The sequence below is a fragment of the Camelus dromedarius genome, chromosome 27 (assembly GCF_036321535.1).
Source record: "Camelus dromedarius isolate mCamDro1 chromosome 27, mCamDro1.pat, whole genome shotgun sequence".
Taxonomy (NCBI): domain Eukaryota; kingdom Metazoa; phylum Chordata; class Mammalia; order Artiodactyla; family Camelidae; genus Camelus; species Camelus dromedarius.
The window spans coordinates 4,125,445-4,152,054 of record NC_087462.1 but is presented as its reverse complement, the minus strand read 5'-3'; the positions used below and the strand labels follow the sequence as shown (position 1 = coordinate 4,152,054).

The window sequence follows — 26,610 nt, the reverse complement described above, 5'->3', positions numbered from 1 at the left end:
GAGGGCAGAGCCGCACGCTGTGGTCTCAGGAGCTGCCCAGGTCGGCTATGGGACGGGGGCTCTCGGTCCCAGTGGGGCTGCCTTTGCCATCCGGTGGCAGATGGCCCCTGGATGTCAATGCTGGAGGAGCCAGAGGAGCAGGCCGTGCTGTAAGCCTAGAGAATTGCTTCCTGTGCAGCCCCTTCGCCAAGGTCACCAGAGTTCTGTTGCTCCTCACATGAGGCCCACACACGCTCAGCAGTGACCGGAGCCGCTTCCCCACTGTACCCGGCGATCAGAGGCCGGCCCTGGGCAGGTGGTTGCCAGGCCCCTCAGCATTGTGTGCTGTCAGCCATTGAACTGCACAGAAATAGAGGCTCCTTCAGTGGCTGAGGATCTGTATTTCTGTCAAGTGGGTTGGGTCCTCGCAAAGCCCGGTGGTGGTGGTGGAGGTGGAGGTGAGGCCACACACTCCAAAGGCTGTCATGGAGAGGAGGAGAGACAAAGGCGTGCACTGTCCTGAAAGTGTCAGTTTAGGGTGTTCATTCGAAGGGAGAGAGGAGAACTTGCTGTGAAAGGAGGAGAAGGTCTGCAGGTGGACGAACCAGGGCCTCCCGGGCTGGGCTCTCAGTCACCTCCTTGCTGGCTGTGGGGTGTGTGGTTCCCCGACAGCATGGTTCTCGGGCACCTGGCAGGTTGTGTGCCTGGTTAAGAGTGTTGTGGTCACACCGGCTCTGATGAGACGGCCTCGGCCTCCACTGCCTTGGAGCCGTGGGGCCCCGGGAGTGAGGGGCTCCACCGCCCTCCTTCCCGCCCGGCATCCCCGTGGCCGGGAATGACCTCAGCCTCCTCAGATGAAAGCTCTGGTTCATTGGGGAGTTCCGCGTTCTCAGGGTTATTAATGGTGCCTGTTCTACCAAGCTAAATGCGTTCTTCTTTTCTTCTTTTTTTCCATGCGCTTTATTCTTCTGTTCTGTCTCGCCGGGCTGGAAGGCCCCTCCTGAGTGGCTGCCCGCTAGTACTGCTCACTAGCAGTGGTCGCAGCGCCAGCATTTCAAGAGCTTGCGCCCAGCCTTCTCCCCGTCAGTGGGCACCACGGGGGCCTGGCTTGGACCCTGCAGGTGGCCCAGGGATCACCTCCTGGCAGGACCCCCGGCCTTCCTTCTCCAGTCCCTCCCCCGTGCCCACCCCATGCAGTTCTCTCCAGCTGGCTGCTGCGCCGTGCTCCCTGTTTGTGCACCTCACCTGCCCGAGAGTGGACATGGGCTGGTCCCCCAGGATACAGGTGACCCAGTGAAGTCATGCACGCAGCTCATACAAGTTGCTCACTCTGCCACTCAGCTGCCTGGTTGGGTGTCTGGCTGGCCCCTCGCCTTACCAGCCTGAGCTTCTGGTCTGTGAAGCGCGGTCAGCCCTGGCCCCGGCTCCTCCTTATGCTTCTTGGCCCGCTCTGCATCTTCTCGGCCGGCCCAGCCATCCTGGGACCTGGCTGCTCTTGGCTCTGCACCGCGACCTGCTTCGCTCCAGCACTCAGCACCCAGCCCCTCGTGGAGGGAACACCTTGGATTCTTTTGAGAACATGACGCTCGAGCTCTCCTCTGCTCTCTCCCCCTGAAGGAAGCGAGGCTGGCCTCTGACCAGGCTCCTGCAGGCGGACTTCCTCTTGATGATCGGATTTCCAGCCTGCCTCCTTGCTCGTTGATAACATCTGTCTCTTCTTTATCACTAGGTGATGGTAATGCCCGAAGGAGCAGAAACGGTGTCCAGGCCCAGCCCTGACTACCCCATGTTACCCACAATTCCACTCTCTGCCTTCTCTGACCCCAAGAAGACCAAACCATCCCACGGCTCCAAGGTTAGTGAGGCGGAAGGCCCAGTCCCATGGGAGCTCGGGGGCCCAGTGGAGGGTCCTGGGCTCAGGGCACCCCCTGCAGGCCCCCTCGTTATCCTCCTCTTGGAGCACAGCTCTGTGCTCCGCCCGGCAGTTCTCCGCCGCCGCTTAGTCAGGAGGCTCGCCCTGCTGAGCTGCACGGACCACCAGGTCATTGCAGGCACTTCATCCCCTTCCTCTTGAGGCAGAGAGCCTGCTCCATTCTCCCTCCACTGAGACAGAGGCCCCGAGGACCACTCAGATACAGTCCGAGGGGCTTGCATGGTTGGGGCCGTGGACAGAGCATTTCTGCCACAGCCAAGATGCCCCATTTGTCACAGCCCGGTGCTCTCTTCTGCTCCAGGCTTGGCTTCCTTCTTTGGCAGCCGCTCTCGGAGGAGAGAGCTTACTTGGGGGAAGGGCCAGGAGGAATGACATGGGTGAACGAGCTGTTTCACCCCAAGAAGAAGCATCTCACTGTCTTGTCTCAGCCTTGGCAGGCCGACGGCACTCTGCGCCCCGAGACCTCCCTCTCAGCTGTCCCAGAGTGGCCTCCAGAGCCCTTGGGATGGTGTCGCAGGGGACATAGAGGCTTATGAGCCTGCATCCTGTTCCCTGCAGCCGTCTACACTGCTCTGAGTCCTGGAGGCCGAGCCCCATCTGGCTTCCAGGGCAGCTGCCCTGTCGTCTGCCACCCACCCTGCCAGTTTATCCACTTCTCATCTTTGTAGTTTTCTTGTTTCACCTGCTATTGGATGTTAAGGGCCTAGGGCACCCTCACTGGGACAGGTTGACCTCTTGGGCTGCCTGATAGCCTTATGCTCATCAGCCACCTTGGAGGAGCGCCACGTCACCCAGGCAGAATCTTTCTGGCACTTTTCACGAGGCCACTAGCTCTCTGAAATCCTCAGACTTCTCTGACTTCAGCCCTCTGGACGTGTGAGGCCAGAGTCTTCAAGTACAGTGTGCAGCTCCAGGGTCTTCCCCATGCCGGCCTTCTGGGCATGTCTTTCCCTGAGTCTCGTGAAAGTTAAACGGGAGAAAAATTCTTACTAGCGATCTTGGCAGCTTCTCTATCGGCCACCCACGGTTTTTGGCATTCCGTGCAAAATAGGAAGAGTGGGAATTGCTGTCTCTTCTGCACACGTCACTTGCACGCCACTTAAGAGATGCCCTCCCTGGTGGCGAGGACACTCCAGTGGCTGCTCTGGCATCTCTTGCTGAAGGTCTTTGAGACCCCTGGGGGCCCCCAAGCTGGTGGACATGTCTGCCAGGCTTGGGAGGCCTGCAGGCAGGGTCCTCCGTCTCCATCCTCCCCGTCCAGCATCTTTCCGCAGCTCCCTGGGCGCTGTGACGTAGGGGCCCTGCGCAGGTTTCTCAGGTGGCACAGGCAGGTCCTGCTCTGCCGACAGCTCTCTAGCAAGCCTTCTCTGCCTGCTGTTACGTCCTGCCCTCTGAGTCATCAGCCCTTTCCTCCCGGTGAGGGCCTTCCTTTGGGCACTGGCTCCTTCCCTTTGATGGGTTCTCCGCTGCCTAGACCTGAGGAGTCTGACTGGCCGGGCCACGTGCTCCAGGCAGGAGGGCGGGGAGGGAAAGGCTGGGTCCTGGCAGGGCCTCGCCCAACGTGATCCCCGGGGCCCAGGGGCTGCTGGAGTGCCTGGCTGCTCTGGCCTGAGTTGGACCCATCCCTGGTGGTTCTGTCCCCGCCCCACAGCCCCCTCGGAGGGTAGTGTGGCAGGCAGGAATTGGAACCTCCTAGGAGAAGAGGGACCCCTGGAGGCTCAGTGTGAAGGTGGCTGTCCTGCAGCCCCTGGACTCATGCACCTGTAGCCTCAGAGAGACCTGCTTATTCTTGTCTTACATGAGCCAGTGGCCTGGTGGACCTTTTTCCAACACTGGTTCTTAGCCATTTTGGGTCATTGACAGCTTCGAGAATGTGACTGAACATCTACATTGTGCTTGAAACTTAGTATGTGACTTGAGAGAGCCCTGCTCCAAGGCTCCTGCTTTGGGCAGGCCCTGGGCAGCGGCGGCAGCTCGGTGACCGGGGCTGGGGGCCCAGTGGGAGCTGCGCTGGGGGCTGTGGGCGGACGTGCCCCTCGGGGTGCTCCCGCTCCACCTCTTGGGACTGGGGTCAGCTTTTGAGGCCTAGGAGGCCCGTGGGCCCTGTGAGAAGAGGCCAGAATTGCCTGGGGTGGGGGGTCTCTGCTTTTGGCCTACCTCCTTGGGAGAGCAGCTTTCTGGGGAATGGAGCCCCCAGAGGCTGGCCCCATTCCACACGCCCGCCCCCGGGCTGTGCCCCTCTGGGAAGGGTTGCTGGGGGCTCGCGGCATAAGCAGCCTTCCCACTGCCGTGGTGATGTGAGAGCCACGTGGGGCTGTCCTGGCACCCTGGCGCTGGTGAGGCTGTGGACTTGCAGGGTGACTGGGATTGAGCAGAGCAGAGGGAGGGTGCTGGCTGTGCTGTCATTCCCTGTGGCTCTTCACCGGGTGGGTCTGTTGCTGGACCCTCTGGGAGCTGCGAGCAGGAAGCAGAGGCCCACGTGCTGGGTGCTCTCCTGGCTCGCCCGCCCCACTGGCACTGGGGCTGAGCTGGTAGAATGATGCTGCTTCAGGGGAGCCCCTGGCCAGCACTCCCCTCATGGGCCACCTCTGCGTCTGGCTTCTGTTGGTTCCCTGGTGAGCTTTAATCTGGGGAGCCTCTGGGCCCAGCCGTGCGCCGTCCGGTACATTTGGGGGCAGAGTCCTTGGCAGCTGACAGCAGCAGGCAACTGTCAGTGGCCCTGGGTGTGCGGCGGGGTAGTGGTGCGTCGTTGATGGAGATGAGGCCCATGAGGTAGGGGCAGGGGGAGAGTGGCCACCACCCGCCTCGATTGCGCGCTCGCTGTGTGCCAGCCCTGCACCATCGCCTGGTGAGGTGGGTGCTCTTTCTCTGTTCAGAGGAAGCATAGGTGCACAGGGTTGGAGCCCCCAGACTGGCCTTCCTGGCAGCTGGAGCAGGGCTGCCTGCTGCCTCTGTCCCCAGTGGGAGCTCCACGACCTGGCTCACCATCAGCACCAGAGTCCGGGTTCCTCAACCCTCTGAATTTCCGAGACAGAGATCCTGGAATCGTGCACGTTTTAGAACAGCTGCCCAGGCAGCTTCGGTTTCAAGATGTCTAGGAGCCATTTGTCCTATGCAGTGCCTGGGACTCCAGCAGGCGCTCAATAAATGCTGACTGTGGATATCAAAGAACTGCAGTGTCCTGGTGTGTGTTGGGGCCTGGCCAGAGCCAGGCCATCCAGGCTGGGTGGGGGCCACCTGGCGAGGCACCAGGCTTTGGTGGGGATAGAAGAGGGGGCCTGCCTGCCAGCACTCCCAGTCCCCAGTGCCATGGCAGCCCCCCATTCCCCGGGCCCCGCGGGAAACTGCGAGGCGTTGGAGTGGGAGTGGGTAGACGTGGCTTGCCTGTCTCATATCTGACTCACCGTGTGCTCTTCTTGAATCCCTCAGGGAATGTCAGTTCAATTCAGAGGGGAATCTTAGCCTGCAGTCGCCTGGGACCTGCTGACACTTCCTAGTAGTTTAAAGGGACAGCTCCATTTAAAACTCTCACCTGCTGCCTTACTTTTTCGCTTTATGGAAGATTTTCTCTAGCTGAGTCTGAATCAGGTGGATTATACTTTGTAGGGGTCGGGGGAGGCGGAGCAGGGTCGCCGCGAGATGCCATTTGACCGTGTCCCCCTCCCACCCCGGCATTTCAGGACGCCAGCAGGGAGAGCAGCAAGGCCTGCAAGGCCCACAAGACGACCAAGGAGCACCGGGAGCGGCCGCGCAAGGACTCGGAGAGCAGAGGCCCCTCCAAGGAGCCGGAGCGCGAGCAGGCCAGGAGTGCCAAGGATGCCGCACGGAAGCTGGGCGAGGGCCGGCCGCCCAAGGAGGAGAAGGCCCCTCCGCCCAAGGCCGCATTCAAGGAGCCCAAGATGGCCCTGAAGGAGACCAAACTGGAGAGCATGTCCCCCAAGGGTGGCCCCCCGCCACCACCCCCGCCCAAGTCTTCCAGCAAGCGGCCAGCTGCCGCTGACTCACCCAAGCCCAGCGCCAAAAAGCAGAAGAAGAGCAGCTCCAAGGGATCCAGGAGTGCCCCCAGCACCTCACCCCGCACCTCGTCTTCCTCCTTCTCAGACAAAAAGCCGGCCAAGGACAAGGGCAGCGCCAAGGGGGAGAAGGTCAAGGCCGAGAGCGAGCCCAGGGAGATCAAAAAGCCCCCAGAGGTAGAGGAGTCCAACTCAGAGGACGAGGCCTCCTTCAAGACCGAGGTGAGGTGGCGCCTCCCCCACTTGCCCTCTCCCCCACCCGCCCTCATCCTCCCTCTTCAGGCCCTGGGCTCCCAACTGCTCTGCGTGGCTTTGGACAAGCCTCTGCTGCTTGCTCAGCCTCAGTTTCCCATTCTGTCAGGTGTGACGAAGCTGCCTCATGAGAACTCTGGGGACGGTGCTTGGGGTAGAGCATGATAGTTAGGGCCCTGGGTTCAGAGCTCTCTTCCTTGGGCAGTGCCCTGCATGGGCCAGGGTCTCACTGGCCGCATGGGGGTTGGAGTGGGCGATGGTGTCTCACTGTCAGCCCCTTCCCTGGCCACCGCAGGTTCCATCAGGGCACCCCCTCCCTACACGAGTAGGGTGCCCCTGTGCATTGTCATCCCACTCTCCATGTCAGGGAGCCAGAGGCCCTAGGCCCCTCCTGCAGCAACATTTCCACATGGCTCTGAAGTTTGCCATCAGGGTTGGCTTGAGCTACAGAGGAGTCAGTAGCCAGGTTGTTGACTGACTCAGGCACCAGCAGGATGCCTGGTAGCCAGACCTCACTGGGCCATGCATGGCCATGTTATCTCTTGAGTGCTGTGTTTGGCTTCTGGTGGTCGGAGAACAGGGACCTGGACAGATGGATGGATGGATGGGTGGGTGGATGGATAGGTGGTTAGATAAATGGATGGATGGGTGAATGATTGATTCCCCTCACCTGTATCATAAACCCCTGCTCTCAGTGGCCTTTTATGGTTCCCAAACTCATTCACTCTCCAAGGCAAAAGCTCCCAGCATTGCTGCTCAGAGCTCGGAGACTTTGAAAGTGGTTCCCAGAGATGAAGCCAGAGGTGGTTTGGGTCAATAGCACTGATGTTCTGAGTGTGTGGCTTCCAGGGGACCCTTGTTGGAGGTGGCTGGGGGGTGAGAGTTTGGTCATGGGTAAACAGTGCATCCTCACTGGCTTAGAGACATACACGGGGCTGGCAACACCACACACTCAGTGTTTCTCGCAGCCAGGAAATGCTGTCTGCTGTGAACCTGGAGACGGCAGGACCCCAGGACGTCTCTCTTATTTGGAAGACCCGCAGTTAGTCCAGGGCCATCTCAGCCACCCACTTGGCTGCTGGAAGTTCGTTGAGTGCTGGATAGTGCCCTGTCTGGCATCCTTCTCTCTCTGCTCAGACCCGGAGCTCTGGGCAGGTGCCCTTCCCTCCTGTCCACCTCAGGCGCTTCCAGTTGAGGCGTTTCTGCGCCCAGGTCTGATGCACCTGCATTGGGAAGAGGTGGAGGCCTCCCTGCGGCCCCCCCAGCTGAGCGGCGGCGCACCAGCCATTGGGCGCTGCTGCTCAGAGTGGGCTGGCTGCGGGTCCAGTGTCTGTGGCCTTGCGCGCTGCTGTTCTGGGATCACTCGAGGAAGACTAGGGTTTTCTCCTGAATGTGGGGGTGCATCCTGTGCACAGAGAGACTTCTGAACGGTGAGCCTCAGCCACTTGAGCCCTGCAGCTGGCAGACCCGGGCACCAGCAGGGTGCCTGGGTTCTCTAGGGCTGCTGGACGGTGCCTCGCATTTCCTAACCCTGGAACCTCGGCAAGGCACAGACGTCTGCGGTGAAGGAGGCAAGACAGCCTTCCAGACCTGGGCCTCCCCTGCCCTCTTGGCTGCCTGAGGCCATGCCACGCTGGAGGCCAAGTGGGGCACACCGCCGGAAACCTCTGCCCTCTGTGTGGAACTGGGGTCTCCTCCTCCCCCTCAGCCCTTGGAGGGGCTAGGCAGCTCCTCGTCTGAGTCCCTGGACTGAGCCCCCCAGCTCCTCCCACTGCTTCTCCTTGGCCCGTGGGGTTTCTGACAGTTGATCCTTTTCAGTCACGGGCCCAGGAGAGCTGCCTCATGTGACCTGAGCACTGGCCCACGTCAGGGACCATTTCCAGATTCCCTCCCCTCACCGTGCACCTTGGATCTGTGTGGAAGGAAAGGGGACACGTGTAGCTGCGAAGCCCACCTGGCCTGACCTGTGCCATCTAGGACGGCGCTGGTACTCCTGCCCTAGGCCTTCCGGAGTCTGCTGGCCTGAGCCTGCATGCCTGGCGGCCTCCCCAGCGAGTGAGAGCCCTCATGCAGACGCCGGGCAGGATGAGCCTGGGCTTCTGTCCGAATTCTGTCCCAGAGGCTGGGGGCATGATTGGCACCGCCCTCTGTGGGCCAGCGGCTGATTCACACCTGCACTTAGCAGAGGCTGGCAGTTTACAGTTGGGAAAACTGAGGCTTCAAAACCAGGGACTGCTTTAACCAGTCGGTGAGAAAGTCAGGGTCAGAACCCAGGACCCCTGAGCCAGAATAAGAACATGGATGTGCCTGCAGCAGTGGCAGTGTGGCTCCAGGCCCCACCAGGCACATAGTTGGGGGTGAGGGTCACGCTGGTCTGTGTGGACCCCCACGTGGACGTGGTTGATGGCAGTCTAGGCCAGTTTCCTGGGCAAGGCTTCCCAGGGAGCACCATTTGCCATGTGAAGGTAGCAAGTAGGGGATGCCAGCAGGGGTGCGTGGAGGGGCCTGGACCGGGTCTGGTTAGGCCGCAGTAAACCCAAGAAAAGCAGCGCTCTGTCCGCAGGCAGCCTGACCCTTTGCTGGGCCTACTGAGTGAGGGGAGACCTGGGCCTTCTTAGCCCTCTTTCTGGTGGCCGGGGCTGCCCTCGGCCCGTAGACCCTCAGGAGCAGCTGTCTCGAGCCCCAGTGGATCAGGGGCCCCTGTGCTGGGGTCTTCTCATGTGGCATGTGCCGGGACTGAGCAGACGCTGCTGGGTGCCTCTGCCTGTCTCCTGGCCTTTCCATCCAGCCTTCCCCAGGTGCTTGAGCAGCCTGGCTCCCCCAGCGGTCCCCGAGGCCAGGGCTCGGACAGTGCCTGGGTACACTGGGCCAGCAGGCTCTCTGAACTGACACCCATGTCCTTCTGCCCATCGGAGCCCATTCTTCCCCGGCCCCAGGCCCTTGGCTTACTCTGCTGCACGTGCCTTTGCCAGAGCCTGTTGGTGTCTGCCAAAGCCTGGGAGCAGAGGCCGCCCTGTTCTGGCTCAGCTCTGGACGGTGAAGCTAGAGGCCTCTTCCCCGTGCAGGCCTCTGAAGTGGGAGCTGCCGCCCCAGGCATCTTACCCCCTGTATTAAGGCCTGGGGTCCTAGTTTGGGCTTTTACTGCCCCCTGGTGGCCGAGTCAGGGTGGCCGGCTGTAGGCAGGGAGGGAGATGGGACCCGCCCTGGGCACAGTAGGGTGGGGCAGGGAGTCCACCCTGTCCTGTAGTGCTTGTCATGTGCACATACACCTGATACCACCTCAGGGGCACCCGGTGGCAGGAGACAGCTTTTTGTCACAGCTGTCCCAGCCTCAGGACAAACTGAGGCAGAATGAGAAGCCAAGTGTCTGTACCCACCTTTCCTGTGTAGACCCTCCAGCTGCTCACTGCCCACACTGCTCTCATGGCAGGAAGGCCGGGGCCAGAGGCCTAGAGCAGCAACAGACACGCTGCCCGCTCCTTGAACGGGCAGAGGTGTGGACTAGAGATTCAAGTCCCTTGGGAGGGAAAAAAGGTCATCAGTTGGCGATTTGACCACAAACCAGCTGTGCCCTGAGGGTGGGGGCAGAGGTGGACTGGGGATCGGGGTCTGAGGGGCACTGCCTTGGCCTGCGGTGCTGGGTTCTGGCGTTCCAGTGACCTCTTGGGTGCGTACCTGGGGTGTCCTGCCTGGTGGTCCCTGCTGCCAGAGGGCATTTGTCGTCCACTCCTTTTTCTGTGGACTGAAAGATAATTGTTGTCCTCTCTCCCTGCTGCCCCGTTGTGGGGTGAAGTCCGCCCAGTCCAGCCCATCCAACTCCAGCTCCAGCTCTGACTCCAGTTCGGATTCTGACTTTGAGCCGTCCCAGAACCACAGTCAAGGTGCGTACGGAGAGAGGCAAGGACAGGGTTTGTTTTAAGCGTACCGGGAGTTTCTTGTGGAAAGGCTCTCCCACCCTGGAGGCTAGCGAGCTACTGGGGAAGTCAGGGGTTAGTGGGGAATTTCCTGAAAGAAAAGCCTGAGCCTGCCCAGACTGGGCCTCCGACATCCGTGTCCAAAGGTTTGTGTTTAGAAGCGAACTGGGCACAGGTCACGTGACAGCCACCCTGTTGTGCAAAGTCCCGCTCCGTCCGGTGGTCTTTGGTGTCCATCCCCGGAGCCCTCAGCTTTGCCCCGTCTGTATGACAGGGGCTTTGAGCTGGGCTTTGTGGGTCTGTGGAGAAGGCCCCCCGTCTGACTTGGGCCCTGAACGTGGCCAGACCCCTCCTCTCCGCTCCTCTTGGACAGAGGCCCATCTGGCCAGCACAACACCCTTTTCTCGGCTGCCCCACCCCAGCCCGGCCCAGCACTGCTCTCTGTGGATGGGCTGGAAGTGCTCTGCTCCTGCGGCTCCAGCCCAGGTCCCCGGCAGCCTCCATTACTGCTTTTTAATCTCCAGGCCGTCTGGGGTGCTTGTGGCGAGGGGTCACAAGGCCCACTTGGCTGCCCCAGAGCAGGGAGGGCTTTCTTCTGGTGCAGTGTGGGCCTGGACACTTCCAGCCTGTTGGATGCCGGTTTGAGAGGGCACCTGGGCCCCCAGCCTAACCGACCCCTGCCCACCCTCAAACCAGAAGCACTTCTTTGAGTGGATTGGACTGAGAGTTTCTTCCATGGCCTAGAATCCCTTTTCAGGGGTTGGGGAGAGCTGGGGGAGGCGAGCATGTTGGGGACAGGAGTGTCTGGCCTGAAAGAAAGACACATAGTCCTGAGGGCGGCTGGGGGATGGGGTGCTCCAAGCCCACACTCTCTCCAAGGGTTCTTATCTGTGAGGAAGGGAGGGGGAACCTGCAGTGAGGGATCACGTGACCCAGGTAATTGAGGGCTTTGTGTCCCTCTGTTGCCTTGGTAACAAGAATATAAACCAAGATGCCGTCTGTAGGGGACTGGAACTGAGTGCCTCTGGAGAAAGGGGAGGACGGTGGGCCGGGAGCAGCAGAGGGGGCTGCCAAGGGGCTGGGCAGGCCCAAGGAGGGGCACAGGTTGGCGGGGGTGGGTTCTGTGGCCCACGGTTCGGGCCACCTTGCCCTTCTTGGCCGGGGCTGGTTCGTCCTGGCTACAGGCAGAGCTCTGACCCCAGCACTTGGAGCAGAGGAGGGCTGCTCCTTCCCTTTGCAATGGAGGGGCCCTGTGTTCCTGTCTCAGGCCAGGGGCTGGAGGCCTGCGAGCAGGGCCAGGAAGGTAGGAGCAGGGGAGCCAGGTGTCCTTTAAGAAGGGGGGTAGTGCGGGGGCAGTGCTTGGAGGTGGGCGGCAGGCCCCACCTGGCCAGAGGGACCTCTGTGGTGAGTTTGCATGGGTGAGTTTTGGGGGTTGTGATGACAAGAAGCACCACGTGGCTCGGGGGTAGAGGGGCTGTTGGGCGCAGGCAGAGCCCTGACCCACTCCTTTTCCCTCCTCCCTGTCGCCCTCCCCAGGACCCCTGCGTTCCATGGTGGAGGACCTGCAGTCCGAGGAGTCTGATGAGGACGACTCTTCGTCAGGCGAAGAGGCCGCTGGCAAGACGAACGCAGGGAGGGACTCCAGGTGCCTGGGCTGGTGGGGCGCGAGCGGGTGTCGGGGCACTGGGGCGGCTCTGCCCGGCCCTGTTGTGATTGATTGTGGGGTTGCCAGGAGGCCAGGACAGGGAGTCCCCGCGGTGATGGGGAGCATTGGAGTCCACCAGGTGGTGCTCTGCCTGGGTATTGAGGTGGGTCTAGGGGCCTGGTCCTCTCCTGTTTGGGATGTTGAGGGGGCTGGTCCCTCTGCTCTTGGGCCAGGAGTCCTTTCCCTCTTCCCCACGTGTGTGGCGTGGGGCAAGGACAGACTGAGAACTGTCCTTAGACCCGTAGACATCCCCTGTGGGGAGCAGTGGTGGCCACCCGCTGGCCTAGGGCAGGCGCCATGTGGCCTTCCCCCGGAGTGAGGTGAGCGGAGGCACCTCTGTTGGACACCCCCAGACCTTCAGAGTGAGCCCACTTCAGGGATGGCTGTGCTTTCTCAGCCTCCAGCCCAGAGCAAACGCTGCAGAAGGGCAGGCCTGGGTCAGCCAGCCGGTCCGGGTCCAGCCCCTCCTCCCCATGGGGTGGAGCCCCCTGCGGCCCAGAGTCTCTTTTAAGATGGGCTGGTCACTGGGTCTGCTCCCAGCGCGCAGGGAAGGCACTCACTGTGGGGAGGCATGGGGCAGTGACTCTGAGGCTGGAGACCTTGAGCATGGTCCTGCTGGATGTTTGGCACAGGGAGCTGAGGGGCTGGCCAGCCTGCATCCTGTTCTCCACATGGTGGTAAGGGGCCGAACATCCCAGGACCCTTAGCCCCTGTTCTAGGGGTGGATGTGGGCCTGGGAGGGGCCGCTGGGGGGGGGGCGGCGGCACATCCATCGTCAGGGAAGGGGCCACATGGGCCCTGACGCTGGCGCCACAGCTCCTCGGATGCAGGGGCCTGGGTCCGCCATCACCCCCAGCTGCTGCCTGGCAGATGCAGGGCAGTCTGGCTACTCCTGGGCCTGGCTGACGCAGTAGTGTCGCCTGGGCAACAAGGAGACCGACTGCCTGCCTTTGCGCCGATGCTCTGCAGCCCAGGGGAGGGCTGTTCGTGGGGAGAGCAGAGGCCCCGCAGCCCATCACATTGTGAGGGAAGTTTACTAAGGAAACGGTCAATCTCGGGGGTACATAAGACAGGGAGTCCCTCAGGACCGAGGCTTCCCGGCACTGCCTTCACGATGAAGCCTGTTTCAGGCGGAAGGAGGGAGCAGCGGGCGGGATTCGCCACATTGTGGTGAGGTGACAGCTGTCGGGCTCCCCTTACCGGAGTGAGGAATGAGGGGTCCCGGGCAGAGACCCTGCCTGAGGGTGCTGCTTGTGGCTCCCCAGGAGTTGGGTTGGGGGGCAGCTGGGGAAGTGCTCCCTCTGTGCCCCCCTCACTGAGCTGCGAGACGTTCTGGAAAAGCTGAAAGGAATGGACCAGCATGTCTTGTCTGGGTGGAGGGCAACATGACCAGGGAGGAGCGGCTTTTAGATTCCGGCTAGCTGGGGAATCTGAGCATCCAGCGGCTGTGCCTTCCTTCCTGCGGGGGTGGCACCCCGGGCGCTGCCTGAACCCCGCGGATGCTTCCCAAGACCGTGAGCCTCGCAGCCGCCGCAAGTGGTGTAGCTCTTGGTGTTGGTGGCGCGTGTTCAGTAGAGAACTTTGAAGGCCCAAGTGGAGAGGGTTCCGGGTGAACAGCAGTGGGATATGGGTCCTGAGGTCCTGAGAGGCGGACGAGCACCATCCAAAGGGACGGGTGGTGGCCTGCACTGCCTTCAGCCAGTTGAAAGCAGGTGGCGGAGGTGGACACCGCGAAGCACGCAGTGTGTGGTGCAGCTGATCCCGAGAAGCCGGCGGGAGCCCCAGGGAGCTCCCTTTCCTTTGTGAAGGGCAGGCGCGCTGGAACGGGTTCACCCCGAGAGAGGGGCCCGCGCCTCGGAGAGTGATGACTGTGAGTGGCCCTCCCTGTCCACTCCTCTCAGAGAGGAAGTCCAGGCGGAGACGAAGACCCAGCCTGGGCCCTGCGCCACCAGGAGGCGTGGAGTGAGCCAACCCCAGACACACCGGTTCCGGGTCCGGGTCCGGGCCCTGCTGTGCCCCATGGCGTTGGGCTCCGGTGCTCGAGTGACTGTCCTGCAGGCCGCTCTACCCACGCAGCAGTAAGCTCGGGACCCCAAGCCGATCTGGCTTGCAGTGGCCCAGGAGAGCACACCAGGGCTGCAGGGAGCCCCGCGGGCCCCGGGCCTGTCAGGGCACGAGTGCTGCTCTTTGGGCTCTTTGCCCTTGAAGGCGCCTCAGGCGTGTTCTTTCCTTTTTTTTGAGGTTGGCAGAGCTGAGTGCAGTTGGTCTCCAAAGCTGTAGGGGGAGTGCTGGGCATATGCTTGGCCCAGGGAGGGGGCAGGCACTGAGTGTTATTTTGGAGAGCCCCTGTCCCAAAGCCCTGGAGTGGTGTTTGCTGGGTGGGGGCTGCTGGATGTCCCCAGAGCAGAGGGCGGAGGAGGTCTGACGAAGTCCTCGTGTCTGCGTTCAGGCTGAGCTTCAGTGACAGTGAGAGCGATAACAGCGCAGACTCATGCCTGCCCGGCCGGGAGCCCCCTCCACCCAAGAAGCCGCCCCCGCCCAACAGCAAGGTAACACCCTGGAGGCAGGGCTGAGGGCGGGGCCTGGGGTTCTCCAAGGATCCGAGGGTGAGGTGGGTGGGCGCAGGGGGAGGTCAGTTCTGCGCCGTCAGCTGGGGGCTAGAGGGAGGGGCGCGGAGGTGCGCTCATGAAGACCTGGTTCACTAGCAGGCATCAGGCCGCCGGAGCCCGGAGCCCTGCAGCAAGCCTGAGAAGATCCTCAAGAGGGGCGCCTACGACAAGGTGGGGGCTCAGGCCGTCATGGGCACAGGGTGCGGGGTGAGGGGAGGGTGTTCTGGAGGGCGGGGCCCACCCAGGGGCTGAGGCTGCCCTCTGAGCACCCATCTGCCACCCAGGCCTACACGGATGAGCTGGTGGAGCTGCACCGGAGGCTGATGGCGCTGCGGGAACGCAACGTGCTGCAGCAGGTACTGGCTGGAGCCCGCCCGCGGCCCCGCTGAGGGCACAGCATCCCAGAGAAGTCCCAGGCGGGGTGCCCCTGAGGCCAGGGGCTGCCAGACCCCCTTTGGCAGCCCCAAGGAGCCACCCTCCCTTCTTTTTGAGGGCCTGGTCAGGGCGGGGCCTCCCCAGCGCATTACCCTGTCCCCTGAAGTCACTCTGCCACCACCTTCCAGATCGTGAACCTGATTGAGGAGACCGGCCACTTCAACGTCACCAACACCACCTTCGACTTTGACCTCTTCTCTCTGGACGAGACCACAGTGCGCAAGCTGCAGAGCTGCCTGGAGGCTGTGGCCACATGACCCTGGGCTGGGTGCCGAGCCCCCGTCCCCGGGGTCCTGGGAGGCTGTGTCCGGGCCCCGCCTTCCCTCCTCTCTCGACTCGCCCACCCGCAGCACTGCCTTAGTGACCGCCCTGTCCTCGGCCCACACGGCCAGCTGCACTTTCCTTGTCGGGAGCCCGGGGGCCGAGGGGGGCTGGGCCGGCGCTGCTGCCCCCTGACACTCAGGGGCCATCACCTGGGCCCCCCCTTGGAAGTGGCTTGTGTTGAAGGCAGCATCAGGCCTCACTCCCAAAGGGGAAGGAACACGCCCTCCAGTGGGGGGCCTTGCTCTGCCATGGGGCGTGGGGCACAGCCTCACTGCCCAGGCCCCGCTGAGTGGCTGGGGCACTGCTTCCAGTCTCCCCAAACGGTTCAGAACACACCCACCGCGCCCCAGGACCGGCCCGGCTCATCCTCTGTGCAAGCCGGACACAGTCCCCTGTTGGCTCACTGTGCTGGGACTCCGTGCTGTGTAGCTCTCTCTCTATTATATATATGTGTGTGCACTGTAGGTACCAGAGCGGGTTCCGGGTGTGCGTTTCCGTGGCAGCAGTGCACGTGGGGGGTGGGGGGGTGTAAGGTGGGACTTTAGGTTAAGATGTCTCCACTGGTCTTGTCTTTGGGCTGAAGGCTGGGCCGGAGCGCCAGCGGGCCCTCTCCAGGTGCAGGGAGGAATCCTCCCTAGGTGGCTCCAAGGACACTCCTCCTCCCGGGCCAGTGAGCACGACGACGGGGCGGCAGGGTCCCAAGCGCCCCAGCCTGCGCTGTCGGCCGCCTGGTCAGACCGGCGCTGTGTGCAGGAGCAGGCCTCCGGGCTCCAGCCAGCCGCAGGCCGTGACTATGTTGGTGTCCGGGTCTCCTCCTCCTCCTCCTCCTTCCATAGGATCCTCTTCCTCCTGTTGACTGAGTCTTCGAACTTTGAAAAAAAAACGAGCTTTTGCCAAATAAGACGGGATAGTTTGTGGAGTTTTTTGAGGAGCGTCAGGACTCAGAGCCAGCCCCTCGTGCCTGGGCCCTGGCCGATGGCAGGCCCTCCCACCCCTGTGGTTCACGCCGGTCTGGGCCAGACCCAACTCCTCGCACGCCTGAGACTCTCCAAGGGCCAAGCCAGCTCCTCCGCCCTTCCGGCCAGAACCCCTCCGCGGAGTCAGCCCGCCTTGCGTGGGGCTCCTGAGGGCTGGGGACCTGTTTGCTCAGCCTCTGTTCCTGCAGACCTCGACTCAAGGCTCCTTTGGTCCCCACTGGCTCCGGGAGAGGAGGACGGCCCGGAACTGGGTTCACCTTCCCTCCCGCCCACTGCCAGACAGCCCCTCCCCTCAGTTCGTGAGTTCCCACATGAGGAGCACCCAGCTCCCCTCCCCTGTGGTCCCTGACTGTTGTTCCTGCTCCGATTCCGATTCCGTCTGTCAGGCAGACCTTGAACACTCCCTCGGAAGCCCTGCCTCCAAGGCTTCCCCGAACGCCAGCCTTCCTGGTGAGGTCCCGGGACTTGGGGAAGGCCGAGAACCTTCAGAGGAAACCACCGTGACTCCTCAGCGGATCTGCTCTGATTCTCTCCCAGCCCTGCTGCCTTGAGGTATTAGGAAGAGGGCAGGCCTGTGTGGCCGGCTCCGTGCTGCCACCGTCCCCTTCCCCAGGCAGGCCAACAATACTCCAAAGTGGGGCACTTTTCTTCTCTGGAAACTAAGACATTGGACAGAAAGGACTGGCCTGAGGGCAGCAGCTGCCTGGCCCCCTATGCACAGAGGCCGCTGGGGATCCCAGGCGGGAGCCTCAGCCCAGGGGCGCTGGTCTTTGTCCTTCCCAAGGACCTCCTGGGAAGGCTGTAGGCCTTCCCGTCTTGGTGGCTCAAGCAGCACTCTGCTCAGGAGCCAGGCTCTCCCCTGGAGGCAGCTAGAGGAAGGCCCAGCTCTCGGGCCTGCCCTTCGCAACAGCAGCAGCAGCAGTATCTGGCCCTTCCTGCTGTTTCCAGGGCCTTCGGAAGCACCGACCCACTTCTGTTACCTCCTCTGGCCAGAAGGCCCCAGCGCTGTCCTCCAGAGCTCCTCTGGGCCCAGCACTGGCCCTGTGACCACCTGATGGATGTGCCAGGCAGCCAGGGCCCCGACCGCGGCATTCCCAGCTGCTCCCCCACCCCACCCCCAGCTGCCCGGCAGCTGGGCCCACCAGGGCTCTGGGGACGCTTCCATAGGAAGGGGCCAGCACTCTGTGATGGCCGCGTGTTTAGTGTTAAGCCCCTGCCCCCAGTGCAAATCCCTGTGTTTCGCTATCTCCTGAACAAGATGTAAACCGACGCCTGAAAGCGAAAGGTATCGAATACCTTTCTTACCCATAAGGGTTTTTACAAAGAATGTGTCTCACTAGGAACTAGGACACTCACCGGCCCGAGACCAACTCCTGGGTAAAAGGAATAAAGGAGAATCGTGTTTGTAATATGTCACAGGATTGTTTCTGTCCTGGATTTTAAACTTTTTGTTAAATTGTGAAATTATGGAGGAGTTTTATAGAAAAAAGTGAAATAAAGTCAGATGGGGAAGCAGACTGATGTGTCAAGCTTTGTGTATCCGCTTGGCCCCCCTCCCTCTTGTTGTGGAGTTAATGGGTGGAGGCACGAGGTACCATGGGGCCCCTGGTCTTCTCTCCCTGTCCCAGTGCTTCCAGACCAACCACCAGGAAGACAAAGGAGGGTTGGGACCAGGCCAGTTGGGGATTAGGAGTGGGGACGGGGAGGGTGAGCAAGGCTGGCACCCTGCAGGAATAGAGAAGGCACCACCAGAAATCTAAGGGGAGCAAGATGGCAGAGAATTCAGTATCTGGTCCTGCTTCTGATGGTGTGTTCTTTCCTTGCAAGCAGGTGGCGAAGTTTGGGTTGAAGAGGAAGCCTGACTTCACAATATGGGTGGATGGGTGGATGAGGGGTTGGGATGGATGGGGAGATAGAGGGATGGGAGGATGGGTGTGTGGATGGAAGGCTGGATAGGTGGGTAGGTGGATAGGATGGATAGGTGGGTAGGTGGATAGGATGGATAGGTGGGTAGACAGCCAGATAGCTAGAAAATGTGAGCAAAGAGATCCTTTGCCAGGAGCCAGGGTGCTTGTCTGCCAGTTTGTCCATGATTAGGTTTTGCTCTGGACTTGGTATGACAGAGCTGAGTGGACCCCAAGGAGACAGCTTTCTCAGGTCCACTCTCTGGGCTCCAGGCCCAAGAGAGGAGCAGAAGTTTCATTCCTGAGTGGTCAACATCGCAGGCCTGTACCCTGTGGCCACTCTGCCCACAACAGCTGCAGCTGACTAAGATCACTTTTGTCAACTGGCAGCTCCTTTGGAGAGATGGCTGGCCACCCCAGGGTACTCAGAGCATTTCTCTCCTAGTCAGTAGCCAGAATTTCCATTTCTAGCATCAGGGCCATGGGCTCCCTGCCCCATCTTTCTTACCAGAGTAAGATTCTGCAGGCCTTTTGGGACAGTTTTTCATCTGAGCTCCTTAATTAGTGAGTGGAAGAGGGTCCAGAGTGATCCCCACAGTTCCCAGATCCCCACCACACAGTGAAGGACGACTGATAGGTACAAATATGGTAGGGCTCACTGCAAGCCAGGCGCTGGGCTAGTAGTTACCTCACAGATTCTACAGCCACTCGATGAAGTAGGTGCTGCCGTCAGAATCCCCGCCGACAGGTGAAGAGACAGCCTCCAGGAGCTGACCCGCCTACAACGAGACAGCTAGTGGGCACGTTCCTGAGACTCAAGACCAGGTATGTGTTCATTTTGTTGTTCACAAGCGGTCAGTATTTCCTTGTATTTACCCACATGATCACTGCCAGGGGTGCTCTCATTTCTGTGTTTCCACCTGGAATCATCTTCCTTAAGCCTGAAGAATCTTCTCTAGCGTTTCATTTAGTGCTGTGATAGATTCTCTCAGCTCTTGTTCGTCTATCAACATCTTCATTTCATCTTGATTCTGTAAGGATATGTTTGCTGGATATAGAATCCCAGATTGGCAGTTGTGTCTTTCCCCCACTTTTGACCTTCTGCTCCATCGTCTCTTGGCATCTGTGGTTTCTGTGGAGAAGTCAGCCGTCAAGGCTCAGTGTTGCCCCTTTGGGGATCATGTGGCTTTCATCTGATGCCTTTGAGGCTTTTTTTTTTTTTTTTTTTGGTCTTTTAGTTGGAAACAGCTTCATATATTTTAGTGATTTGTTTCTTTTATCAAGATGACATCTCTGTTCCTTTTAAATATTTTTGGCTTGAATATTCTCAATTTTTTTTCCTCCAAATTTCAAAGTTATATTTTGGTGATGCAGGCACAACACAAAGTTTCCAAGGGCACGTGCACACAGTGAGCAGTGGCCCCCTTTCCTGTTTCTTTTCCTTATCCATTTCTTATGTAACTCTTGGGAGCCATCTGTGTGTGAACAAGACATAGTTCCCTTATAAGTGGTAGCAAACGTGCATCTTTTTTTTTTTTTTAATTTTTTTAATCTTTTAATGTATTTTGATTGAAATACAGTCAGTTTACAATGTTGTGTCAATTTTTGGTGTACAGCACAGTACTTCAGTCATATAGGAACATACGTATATTCATTTTCATATCATCCTTTTTTTAATGCGTCTTAAGAGTTTGTTCCAAATTAGTGTGTTGTGTAAATGCACCAAAGTTTCTGTAACTAGTCCTGCTGGTGGGCCTTTAGACCGTCCTCCCTCATTTACTTCTGTAACTACACAACTGCATGCATGCAGGTGGGTGACTGCGTCTCTGATAACAGCTTTGGCAGTGGACCTGCCTGTTTTCTACCAGGTTTCTTGGTGCTTGTGTCTGCAGGCTTGTGTGTCTCTGTATTTTTAGGAGCTTCTTGTAGGATATGAGATGTAGGCCTTTGTGGTGTGTTCTGTCTGCACCCCCCAGTCTGCCCATAGGTTTTGCTTATGCCACTTCCCATCATGCTGTAATCTTTTCTTTTGATGGCTTTTAGTTTATTTCTTGTCTAGAATTTTTTTTTAAGTCCTCTCATGTTTTCTTCCCTCCCTCTCTCTCTCTCTTTTTTTTTTTTTTTTTCATCTCACCTTTGAGTTTGTTCTATCTGGGATTTGTTTTGCTGTGAGGTAGGGCCCCATTGGTAACATTGCTGAATTCCTGCATATATTTGTGTCTGTCCCTGGCTTTCTTCTGTGTGCCTGTTTCTGCCCCATCACTGAGGTCTTAATTACTGCCACTTTGTAATTTCTTTAATATCTGGTAGGGCTAGTTGGCCTTCATCAATATTCTTCTTAAAGAAATTTCCCAGATATTTTTGTATGTTTGTTTTTCCACATAACCTAATCAGCCGAAGTTTTAGAATATTTTCTTTGATCTTGTTGTCCTGAAGTTTCACGTTAACATTGTTTTTGTTTCTGACTTTTAAAAATGTGCATCAGTTGGAGCCTCTGGGACTCACCTTTCAGATCGCTAACCAACTCCCGTTATGCGTATGTTACACCTTTTTAAATTGTGCCCCAGTCCTTGGATATCCTGTTCCTTCTTTCCTTTTTCTTTTTCTATTTCAGTCTTTTTTTCTCTTCGCTTTCCAGTTTAGGAAGTTCCTATTGACATATCTTCAAGCTCCCTGATTTTTTCCACAGCTGTGTCCCGGCTACTGTCAAGACACTCAAAGGCATTCTTTGTTTCCATTCTAGTTCTTGATTTCTAGCATTTCCTTTTGATTCTGTCTTAGCGTTTCCATCTCTGCTTACATGACTCATCTGTCCTTGCACGTTCCCCACTAGGGCCCACGGCATGCTCTTCACAGTCATCAGAGTTGTCTTAAGTTCACTGTCTGAAAACTTCAAAATCTCTGCCACACTGGAGTCTGGTTCTCACCCTTGCTCCATCTTTTCAGACTGTGGGTTTTTTGGTTTGTTTTTTTTTTTTTTTTTTTTTGGCCCTTTAGCCTGTCTTGTAATTTTCTGTTGAAAGCTGGGCATGGCATCCTGGGTGTAAGGAACTGAGGTGAACAGCCCTTGAGGGCGAGGTTTTATGTTCCTCTGGCTAGGAGCTAGTCTGAATTTGCTGTTTGCTCTAGCTGTAGGTGTCCTTGACTTTGTCTCCCCTGTCATCATGGTTTCGCTGGTGACTCCTTTTACAACAGAATCTGCACCTTGCAGTCCTTCCATCTGTAATCCCCTGTTATTACACAGGAGCCCAGTTGGTGCTGTGGTAGGAAGCGTCCTGTGGTGTCCACCTTTCAGTGAGCTTGTGCCCTCGGACTGCGACCTTCACAAGTGCTCCTCGGCTTTTGGTTTTGTTTTTTATATCCTTAGGTGATAGGAAGTCTAGAGAGGGCTGGAGTTGTGTAATTCCCTTCCTCCAGGTCAGTTAAACCATAGTGTAAGCCATTTTGGTCAGGCTCTGGTAAAACAGTTTCCCAGGAGGGCAGGCCTTTGTTAAGGAGAACAGGATGCTTTCTTCCTCCGCTTCCTGCAGGAAACACTGGAGATTTTTTTTGTTTTCTTTTTGTTTTTTCTTTTCAAATCTTCACTATGAGAACCTGGTGGGGTTCCTGGAGGTGAAATCATGATGGGCGACCCCTACCCCCACCCCAAGGCCGGGTCCCCAGGCATTCTCACCTCTCAAGCTAGTCCCCCTCTGTCTCCAGCAACGAGCCAGCTATCCCTCATATTCCCACCGGATGCTGGCCCAGGCCATGGTTTCTGCTCCAGGTAAGCTGAGTGTATCCCCCCCTCTCCTGTTTTCAGGGTAGCAGTTTGCTGTGTGACCTCAGCTCACTGAGAGATCCAGGAAGAGTGGTTGATTCCCAGTTTCTCAGCATTTTCTTTGAGAAGCAATGACCTCCAAGTCCTTTATCAAGTGGCTCGCTTTCACCAACTCCCCATGTTAGTCTCTTAGACACAAGTTCCCAGCTCCTTCATGGGAACAGCTCTGCTTCCTCGGGTGTCAGCTCTTCTGCATACCACCTCTGGCTCCTGGTGTCAGCCTCCCCCGACAGTTCCTGCTTCTTGTTTGTGAGCACGATTCTTGAAGGGGGTTCCATCAAGCCTCTCCTGGGCCAGGACAGCCTCATCAGCCCACTCTGAGCTTTGCTTTCAGCTGTGCCCCCCACCCTGGTCTGAGTCTGAGGCCCATCTGTGCAGCATGATCTTGCCTATTGGTTAGTTCTTACCTCTTTCCTATGGGTGGGGTGCAGGGTGTGAACCCCTGACCCCAGCCGGGCCCCCTTGGTATATAAACAGGAGCTGGCCTCAGGGCATCCCTTCCTCAGACGCACCTCAGGGTGACCGTGAGTGGCCAGGAGGTGTTCCTGCGCCGTCTCTCAAGAGGATGACAGGCCGGCGCGGCAGCCCCTGTGCGTCTCACTGAAAGAGCACAAGTGTTTTTCAAGGTAAAGAAATCCACGAGCTTAACCATGTTGGGTTTTGTCTCTTTCAGAGCCCTCAACGTGAAACTCTTCCTCCAGAGCTCTTGGCACTCTTCACCTCAGCCTCTAATGATGTTTCCACCAGAGGACGGCTGTGAGCACCTGAGTCAGGTCCCTGCCTGAGCTGCCCACAGCCCTCCAAGATGAGGGTAGCCAGGGGAAGCCCCAGGTCCTCCCCGGAGCCCACAAGACTGCACCCCCCACCCTGTTCCCTCCCTGCTCTCACCTCCTACTCCCCCCACCCCTCACTTTGCTCCAGCCACTTGGGCCTCCTCTCTGTTCCTCCAATTTGCTAGACACGTTCCTGCCCTAGGGCCTTAGCACTGCCTGTTACCTCTGCCTAGAATACTTTCCCCCAGATACTCACAGTAGCTCCTTCCCCCACCTCATTTAAGTCTTTGTTGAAATCTCTTTCTCAGAGAGGCTCTCTGTGTGTTAAATTTCAGCCCCAGTCCTGGCTAGTCTACCTCCTTACATGTGTAAATTTTTTCCTGATCTCTGTCTAATTTGTTTATGAAGTTGACCTGACAAGCCCCTTGGGGTCTCTTATTTCCCTTTTCCCAGTCCGAAAAGTGGGTGTTCATTCACTGAGCACATGCCCGAGGGCCTGTGCCGTCCTAAAGCATGGGGACCCATGTAGCACGAGCTATTACTGACTGGGGTTCTTGGACTCTTTAATCAGTAGAAATTGATAAGAGGCCAGATGAGAATTTCAGGCAAGGCTTTACTGGGACTCATGCTACAGCAGAAGGGAGTGAAAACAACAGGTCCCTTTGCTCATTCCCTGAGGTGTGGGGGGGCAAGCTGGTCCCTTAAATAGGGTGAGGGTAGGGGAAGATGGGTAGGTGAGGCTGGAGGGATAGCTTAGGGGTCTACCCACCCTCTTGGCGGTCCTGTGTGCAGGGATCACGCACAGTACCCTACTTTTGCTCTGGACACTTCAGAAGTAGCAGTTGGGTTTTGATCTTTTTGTATTTATTTTTAGTTCCTTATGGTTTCTCTGTATTCTGTTGTTTGAGGAGACATTTGTCCGGGTGCAAGCACTACAACACAGGGTCCTGGGTCCTGGGTCCCAGCCTGTCTCAAAGGTAGGCCAACCCCTGGTCCTCATGGAATTGACTAACTAAACAAATAAATGATAAACCATGGTAGCAGGGAACCAATAGAGTTGGGCAGAACATTTTAAACGGGTGTGTGATAGAAAGCAGCAGCTGGGTGGTGAGTTTGGAGAGTCAGCGTGATCAAGACCTCTTGAAGGAAATGGGACTCACTGGAGAAGAGACACCATGAATAGCAGCAACTGTAAGAATAACAGCTAATGATGCAGGGCTTAGTGTATGCCAGGAGCTGTTTGATATGTACAAACTCACTGAAGCCTTGTAGCAAGTCTATTTCATTTTATATATTTATGTGAAAAGGCCAATATAAAAATACATTTTAATTTTAATATAAAATAAAAGTGGATATGTTCATGATTAAATTTTTTAATTTGACTTATGGCTATATATAACCCCTATTTAAAATTTGTTTAATTTAATTTTTTATGAAGAGTAGTTGATTTACAATGTTAGTTTCAGGTGTGCAGCAAAGCAATTCAGTTATACATATGCATACATATACGTATTTTCTTTTCAGATTCTTTTCCATTATGTTATTATGAGAAATTGAATATAGTATCCTGTGCTATACAATAGGTCCTTGTTACCTATTTTATATATAGTAATGTATATCTATCTGTACACCCCCCCATTTTAAAGATGGGGAAACTGAGGCACAGTCAAGCCAATCTTTTTTTTTACAAAAAATCTCACGCATTTAATGTATACATCTTGATGAATGAGGCTAAGGAATCTGAGCAAAAACACGCGGGTAAGGTCGAGGTGAGATTTGAATCCGCGAACTCAGGCTGCCTCGAAGAAACCCGCCAAACTACGATGCAAAGGCAACGTGGGCCCCGTGCAGGAAGGAGGAAACAGCGCAGGCGCAGCAGGGGAAGAGTGGCGTGACGGGGTGTGAAGCGCAGGCGCAGGAGGGGGCAAGGGCCAGTGCGCAGGCGCGGAGGGGAAGGGGCCGGTGCGCAGGCTCAGGAGGCACGCCGTACCTTGAGGAAGGCTTTGGCGGCACGTCGGTGCGAGTACTCCGTGTGAGTGAGCAGGTGCCGGCCGTTCCTGTGCTGGGAGCCGAGCGCGTTGTAGTTGCCGTACCTGATGACCGTGTCCCAGATCGTCTCGTGCAGGGAAGTGTTGGGCGCCTCTCTAGTGGGGGAGGCCTCCTGCCGCAGGCGCACCTCGCCGTCACGCCTTGTCCAGTAGCGGTGACCTGCGGACAGGCCGAGACCCCAGGTAGGTGGGGAGGGGGAGGAGGGGCACCGAGGTGGGGGTGCGGCACTGAGGGGGCAGAGAAAGTCACGGGAGAGTGGGGGCGGGGGGAGAGGCAGGAGGGATAGAGAAAGACGGGGTCGCTGAGAAGAAAGGTAGAGACCAACAGGGAGACACAGAAAAGGACTCAAGGACAGGTGGACAGACAGATGTACTGGCCCACAGGGCAGAGGACAGCAGCAGACCCCCCAGCAAGCAGGCAGCTCAATCCCACTGCCCCTCCTCTGGACACCACCCCGCCTCTGCCCCCGGCTCAGGTGCCTCTGACAACAGGTGACCACCTGCACACACAGGTACCTCCAGCCCAGCATCCAGCCACAGGGACAGTGTTCCTTTCCCTCCCAAAAAACGGTCCTGACTGGACCTCAAGGATCCCAGCACAGTTTCAGACACCCTCGGTCATCCCTGAACAGCCAGCCCCACCCTCAAACTGGCCTCTCTGGGAGCCCTACCAACCCCAGCCAGGGCCCAAGGAGCCCCCAGCCTCTGGCTTTCATTTCTACGGGATGAAGTCTCTCCTTCACTGAACTCAGTATCTGGGAGCGGGGATGTGGTGTCCCAAGTACTTTCACTGATGTTCTCACTTGTCCAAGGGGCACTTGGTCTCCCAGCACTGGACAGACAGATGTTCATATAAACAAAGTCACAGCCGAGTAGAGGGCAGGGAGTGTCCAGCAGTGTGGAGGCACAGGGCTCCCACCTAGTCACCAGGTGGTCAGGGAGGGCGTCTCTGAACAATGGGTAGGAGTTGACCAGTCTAAGAAGAGAGGGAGAAGCATCTGAGAAGGAAGAAACGTGATGTAGGCTGCCGGGGCTGGAAGATAAGGAAAAGGGGGCGGGGGCGCAGAAGGAGATGAAACAAGACAGGTGGGGAGGGGCAGATCACATGGATCCTGCTGGCCATGTTAGTAAAGAATAGTTTTTCAGCACTTTCTGTGCCCATCCCCCACCCACGTGCAGAGATTCATCCCTGGTAGAAGCTGAAATGTCTGAGCACCCAGCCCCTGCCTTCCACCCACAACACATTTTCACCCTTCTCTGTCATCAGCAAGACATGGCCTACTCCTGTCTCTGGTTTCTTTCCTTCAGTTTTGGTCACAAACAGCCCTCCCTGCCCCAGCTCTAGCCACAGGGGGGCAGCAGTCTCCACCCTGGATGTCCAGAACACTCCTGCCTGTGGCCAGCCCTTAAGACGTCACTGTGGATTCCGCAGTCCGGAACCATCATGGCAACACAGCCTGCTGTGCCTTTCCAGAGGCCAGTGTTAGGGGGCTGGCGTCCACCCGAGAAGGCCCTTCACCCTGTGCGCCTACAGCCCCTGGTTCCCAAGGTGACAGTCCCCAGGGAGGAGCCAGCAGCAAAGTCTTGTGTACAGGTGTGACAGCTGGAGGGATTGCAGAGGCACTGCTCAGCATTCATTGTTGGCCTTCAGAGGAGGAGTTCCCAAGGGAATCTGAAAAAGAGTAGTGAGATGGTGGAGGCAGGCGCAGAACGTGTGATGTCATGGGGGCCAAGGAAGCAGAGGGTTTCAAAAAGCAAGGCAGGGTCAGCAGAACCCGGGGCTCCCAAAAGGTCAAGGATTTAAGTTGTTTTGCCTGGGGGTTCATGAATTCATTTGCCTACCAGGCATGGTCTCTAGATAGAATGGTCTGCCAGATGTGTGGACAACTGCATTTTCAAATATTGTTGAATGCTGTTGCGGTTA

At 57.8% G+C, this 26,610-nt stretch overlaps 1 protein-coding gene across 4 annotated transcripts in view; it reads left to right on the top strand.

Moving 5' to 3' along the window:
• The window catches only part of MLLT1 (MLLT1 super elongation complex subunit), a 56,790-nt gene extending 41,024 nt beyond the window's left edge, over nucleotides 1-15,766 (top strand). Inside the window, exons 5-12 of one of the 4 annotated variants that reach the window (XM_031437052.2) lie at nucleotides 1,709-1,834; nucleotides 5,593-6,147; nucleotides 9,971-10,058; nucleotides 11,628-11,736; nucleotides 14,246-14,345; nucleotides 14,505-14,576; nucleotides 14,690-14,761; nucleotides 14,969-15,766. In XM_031437052.2, the coding sequence (XP_031292912.2) occupies nucleotides 1,709-1,834; nucleotides 5,593-6,147; nucleotides 9,971-10,058; nucleotides 11,628-11,736; nucleotides 14,246-14,345; nucleotides 14,505-14,576; nucleotides 14,690-14,761; nucleotides 14,969-15,097 (1,251 nt within the window). In that variant the 3' untranslated portion in view covers nucleotides 15,098-15,766. The other 3 variants (XM_031437051.2, XM_031437053.2, XM_064479806.1) reach the window with 3 other exon arrangements.
• The last annotated feature ends 10,844 nt before the right edge of the window (nucleotides 15,767-26,610 follow it).